Below are 6,209 nucleotides of genomic sequence, written 5' to 3' on the forward strand. Positions count from 1 at the left end.
CAGCCAATCAGATTTCACCTATAGACGTCATAGGTTTAAATTTAAACTGCTGCCTTCATAACACTATTTATGTCAGGTTTCCCAAACTTTGCACAGTCAGTCACTGGCTGTTTATATTTAATCAGATGCCATTATTTAAGTATTAATTCCAGGGTTGTTAAATTTTCCAAATTTAGTTACTGGGTATTTGTTTAAAGTTAGAAAAAGTGGGTGGAGCCACCAACAGTCAATCACATTTCACCTATTTACTTTCAAGGGTGAAGTGTAAAATGCTGTCAGTCCCACAATTTTTATGCCCAAACTTTGCAGAGTTGGTCACTAGGGGGCTGCAGTTCAAAAATAGGAAAAGTGGGTCAATGGGTGACTTGACTCAAGGTTAGATAAAGTGAGCACACCCACCAACCACCAATCACAATTTACCTATTGACTTTTATTGGTTTAAATTTAAACTGCTGCCATTCTTTAACTATTAATCGTAGGGTCCCTAAACTTTAGCCACTGGGTAATTGCAGTTCCAGGTTAGAAAAAGTGCGCAGAGCCACCAACCACCAATCAGATGTCACTCATTAACTTTCAGTGGGGAAATTTAAATTGCTGCCATTCAGACACTATTAAAAACAGGATCCCCACACTTTTTACAGTGATTTTTCATTCAGTGACTTCAAGTTTATCAACCCAACATGAAGTTTGTTCTCAAACTTCCCTTTCTAGTTCAATTTATATATCCATCTGTAGATATCTTTCTGTATGAGAGATTTATTCAGACTCCCAGGCATACTTTACTAAGGGTTCTTAACAACATATTGCCGAGGACATCTACATTTGTAACTCCCAAACACATATTCCTTCTGATTATAACTAAAGGTTTTTCACTTGTTGAGGTTTGCAACCAAAATAGGTTACAAACTGGACAATAAGGGGTCCATTTACTTTGAGATATATTAGTATTTTTTTAAATTATAGAACATTTTGTAATGTATGCGAAAAGTTTGTTAAAATTCCAAATTTGTGGTTTTCGGTAAATTCCATGAAAAAAAACATACTTTTCACAAAGAATACGAACATTTCGGAATTCATTAACACTTTCATTACACTTTCATTGGGACTATATTTTTGCCAGGTTTGATCTGTCAAGTGCCATTGAGTCCTATTGAAGGCTTCCAAAGCCAGAACTGTTTTTGTGGCGTTTCTGAACTTTACAGTCCGAAAATTTTGTGACTTTCAGAACGCAATTGCGATATTTTCGCACTAACGATAAAAGCATTGTCGAGACATTTTAGAACTACAGAAATTATTGTGGTTGCTTCGAAATTGTACCATATCACTTTTCAAGCCCAGAAAAAAACGCATTTTAGTAAATGTGCCCCTAAGTGTGCAAGCTTCTCAGTGAGTGTTAAATGTGATCTAAGCATTGTATGCAAATAAGTGTTTGTGAAATCAAAAAGAGATCAAAAGTCAAGGAAAACAGGTTTGTCACAGTTAAAAGGGGGAGTTAAAAGTTAAAAGGCCAGGAGTGCTGAATCACAACTTATCCAAAAAACAATGCCATTTTTGGTAAAGTTTCTTGGTAGGAAAGCTCTGATTAATCACATTTGCCCCCTTTTGTACTATTAATATAATTAAAGCAAAGGGGTTAGTCAAATCACGAGTTTGAATCCCGAAATCGTATTGGATATAATAATTTCTGATGATCGCAAATATCACGAAAATGCTTACAAAGAAATCGGAAAAGTCACGATAATATTGTATTGGCGCTCTGAAAGTCACAAAATTTTTGTACCGAACGATTGTAAACAGTGGGAAAACCTTTCTGACTTTGATCCTTCTGTGCATGATTTTGGAAGCCTCCCATAGGAATCAATGGCACTCTGCAGCTTCAACCTGGCCCAAGGAAAGTCACAATAACGAAGCTTTAATGAATCCGAAACTGTTGTACTCGGCGCAACAATATGATTTTATGGCAAGGTACGAAATTGTCGCGCAAGGTACAAAATTTTTGCAGAAAATACGATCGGAGCATTCGTACATTAATAAATGTCCCCCTTAGTCTTTACGGCAATCTGTTCCTCATCTCCATCTTTGCCTTCAACACTTGTTATAGTACTTATATTCATTAAACACAGCTTCTGTCCCCTCTGTTATTTTTAAATGTTTTCCTCGTCTTTACTTCTGAATTTAGCCATATAGGGTGGAGCTTAACCCTCTTACTTTAACTTCTTAAAGTGATACTGACACTGAAAAATAACTCTTCAAAATATTAATGTACATTAGAAGTTACCTATAGGTAAGATAATGTTGATTGTTTTTCTCACATAGGACAGCTTTTTTAAGTAATTGTTACTTGAAGTTCCTAAACCTGACTATTTTGCCAACCTGACTGTCCCTTCTCAGTTATAGCTTTTTATGCTAACGGACTACTTCTGCACAAATATGACAACCCCCCCATGGGGGATCAAATAAGTAAGGTAAAAGCATTGGGCAAATACTTTTATGGCAAAACTATTATTAATAGCATGCAAAGACAATGTTATAATAGATGTAAAAAAGACAGTTTTGCATACAGGGTCCTTGCAACAGATTTTCTTATCCATCTTCCTAATAACTGAATCCCCTATAACTATAACCTGCCTTTCTTTCCTAGCAATCCTCCCCACACCTGCATTAAAGGGTTCATTTATAAAGGTCACGCAGCACAGAATTATTCAGACTGGTGCATTTAATGTGCAATCATGATTGTGAATCCTTATTCTCAGTGCAAATGTCCCTAAGGGGTATATTTATCATGCTGTGTAAAAAGTGGAGTAAAACATCACCGGTGATGTTGCTCATAGCAGCCAATCAGATGTGTTGCTTTGATTTTCTAACTGTTCTAATTGCTGATTGTTTGCCCTGGGCAACATCACCGGTAATGCTGCACTCCACTTTTTACACAGCATGATAAATATACCCCTAGAGTTTTTAAATATCGCAAAATGGCAATTTGCAAATATTTATGCACACACTCTGTGTCTGAATTATGCAACAACAAAACAGATTTTGCAAATTGCAAATTTATAGTCACAAAATGAAAACTGCTGCTATATTCACGCACAACAAACCCGCACCTCAGTCTTATTTGTGAGCCTTTTATGTGCAATATGCATTTCACTGTGATTAGCAAAAAAAGAAAGATGGGCACAACAGTGCAAAATTTAACCACTGGTTGGAACCCCCACTGCCTCCCAGGGTGCTTTAAAAGTCAGCCTGCTTCATACATGCTAGTTCAACCACTGGCTAGATTGAGCTAGTGAGACACAGGATATGGTACATAAATGTTTACCCAAAATTCATGTGAACAAGGTACCCTGGCCATAAGGAATACACCCTTGAGCGCTTAAAAACCTGCCTAAAACTGAACTAAGCTTTCTATTTCTGATTATCTGAGACTAGCTTTTATCTGGATTTACGTAATTATAATATTCAAGGATTAGGATATTAGCCTGGTAATTATAGTTTGGCATCTGTGGTAGGCAACTTACATAGTTACATATGGTTGAAAAAAGAGTCCACCAAGTTCAACCCTTCCAAGTAAACCCAGCACACTCACATACATAACCTATATACTGTATACCAACATCAATACTAACTGTAGATTTTAGCATCACAATAGCCTTGGATATTATGCTTGTTCAAGAAATCATCCAAGCCCCTATTAAAGGCATTAACAGAATCTGCCATCACAACATCACTAGGAAGTACATTCCACAACCTCACTGTGAAAAACCACCTATGATGCTTCAAATGAAAGTTCCGTTCCTCCAATCTAAAGGGGTGGCCTGTGGTGTGCTGGTCATTTTTATGGGAAAAAAGAACATCCCCCATCTGCCTATAATCCCCTGTAATATACTTGTACAGAGTAATCATGTCCCCTCGCAAGCATTTTTTTTCCAGAAAAAACAATCCCAACCATGACAGTCTGACCTCAATAGTTTAAATCTTCCATTCCCTTTACCAGTTTAGATTAACGTCTCTGCACTCTCTCCATCACTCCACCACTCCCTGTCTCACCATAGCTCCCCTCTCCCCCCTAGCAGAACAAACACCAGAAAGGAAAGAAAAGGAACCAAGAAAAGAGATGGCGAATGAATGGTATCAATAAGCGCAACATTTGCGTCCATTATAGCATGACCACACTTGCAGCTGTGTCCATAAGTGTCAAAACACAGATTAAATGCTGGTAGTAGTGCCCACCCTGGAATCAGACAGAAAGGAATTAAATCAGTTGGCTCATGTACTTAAAAGAGAAAAAATTCTATATTTTATATACTGAACATATTAAACCAGCCTTCAGTTTCAGCATCTTAATAGCTGCAATGATCCAGAACTTCAAACTTGTCACAGGGGGTCCCCATCTGTGACACTTCTCAGTGAGCTCTAAGCAGCTGCTGAAAAGGAAAGCTTAGGGTTTATTGCAATTTATCAAGCAGAAAATTAGACTGGCCTGTAATATAAGCTGATGCTACAAAGCTGATAATTACATTTAGATGCTAATTTTAAATTTAGATGTAAATTATGCTACTGGGGCATATTCAGAGGCACAGATCTTTATTGCTAAAGGGCTGTGATGACTGTGGGCTGCTACAGAAGCCAAAAACATAATGCATAACATTTCTAGCCTACTCCTTAATTCTCCTTCAGGTGCACCGAAAGCTACATCTCTAACACGTCAAACACACATACATACACAAAAACACCCATTTGAGAGGTCCTAGCAGGGCTGGAACTAGGGGTAGGCAGAAGAGGAACCTGTTTAAGGTGCAACGGTGGGGTGGTGCCAGGCAGGTATCTCTTCTTTCACCTACCACTAGTTCTAGGCCCTTTCCCCCCACTGCAGTACCTCCCGCCAGCGGCCCCAGCAACCCATATGCCCTGTGTGTGCGCACGGGGGGGAGGGTCCTAGTGATGGTAGCAATAGTACAGATGCAGCCAAGTGCCATTACCAAGTACCATGTTATCGCGTTATGTCTCTTTCAGTTAACACAATAGAAAATGATGGTCTATGGCATTTTATATTGTGTTTTGCTGGCAAGTTTTGGGCGCTCTAGTACCATCTATAGGCATGATTTAACACTCAAAAAATGATGTCTGGACATGGTAAATAGTGATGGGTGAAATAATTTACCAGGCATGGATTTGCAACGAATTTCTGTGTTTCGCCATTAGTGGATTGTTTCGTGAAACAGGCGGAAAAATTCACCGCAGAAAAATTTGCTGTGCAACAAAAAATTGCCATACGTGTCAACAAAAAAATGGTCGAAAAAAAAAGTTTTTTTGATGCGCAACATTTTCAATGTTTCACAATTTTTTCACAATTTTGAAGCAAAACGGGACAACTTTCTGGAATCTTTTGAGCTAGCCTTGTGGCTGTTCCATGCTTCTAGCTCGGGGTTGAGTTCCGTACCTTTCTAGACTGCTATATGGTTTGGTTGGCTCAAGTAAAAGATATGGTATTTTTAAAAATAAGGCTTTGCTGGGCTTTAGTTAATCTTTAAAACCTACAATTACTAGCTCTAGAAGTGGCTTTGAATGTATTCTTTCCATTTTTTTGCCTGTAACATTCACTATAATTAAAGAGATTATGAATACAACCAATACATTGTGTATATCCATGTGTTTTTTATTCTTTCATGCATGGTATTCAAAAGAGTTTTACAATGATTGTATTTGTATTCATATAGGGTGACAGTGGAGGACCCCTTTCTTGCTTTGACGGAGAAAAATATGTTCTTCAAGGAGTTACATCCTGGGGTTTAGGATGTGCTCAACCTATGAAACCAGGAGTGTATGTACGTGTCTCTAAATTTATTCCATGGATTCAAAAGACAATGAATCAAAATTAATAAATAAAATACCTTACTGATAAATATGTAACAATTAAAAATAAAAAATGCTTAATGTAATTTCTCTGTTTTTTATTTCAACAGCTTTTTGTTATAGCAAGCTAAACATAAATACATTTGGCTTAAAATGCACTACAATTGAAGAACAATAGGAAAAATAAATGCAGGTTCCTGGGCTGCAAACTTTTAAAATTCTTGAAATAAATGTAACCTTCGCTAAGTGGAAGGATGAAGGGGGCGGTGTAGTGCAACTCACTTATGCTGTGCTATGCTAAAATAATAATATAAAGGATGCAAGAAAGTTCTTGAAACAAACTCAAACAAAACTGG

At 37.5% G+C, this 6,209-nt stretch overlaps 1 protein-coding gene across 1 annotated transcript in view; it reads left to right on the forward strand.

Annotated features, from left to right (window-relative positions):
• Positions 1-5,939, forward strand: part of plg (plasminogen) — a 186,876-nt gene extending 180,937 nt beyond the window's left edge. The window contains exon 19 of the mRNA XM_002938570.5: positions 5,718-5,939. Within this exon, the coding sequence (XP_002938616.2) occupies positions 5,718-5,879 (162 nt within the window). The 3' untranslated portion in view covers positions 5,880-5,939. The remainder of the gene's footprint in view (positions 1-5,717) is intronic.
• Positions 5,940-6,209: the final 270 nt, after the last annotated feature.

The sequence above is a fragment of the Xenopus tropicalis genome, chromosome 5 (genome assembly GCF_000004195.4).
Source record: "Xenopus tropicalis strain Nigerian chromosome 5, UCB_Xtro_10.0, whole genome shotgun sequence".
Lineage (NCBI taxonomy): Eukaryota > Metazoa > Chordata > Amphibia > Anura > Pipidae > Xenopus > Xenopus tropicalis.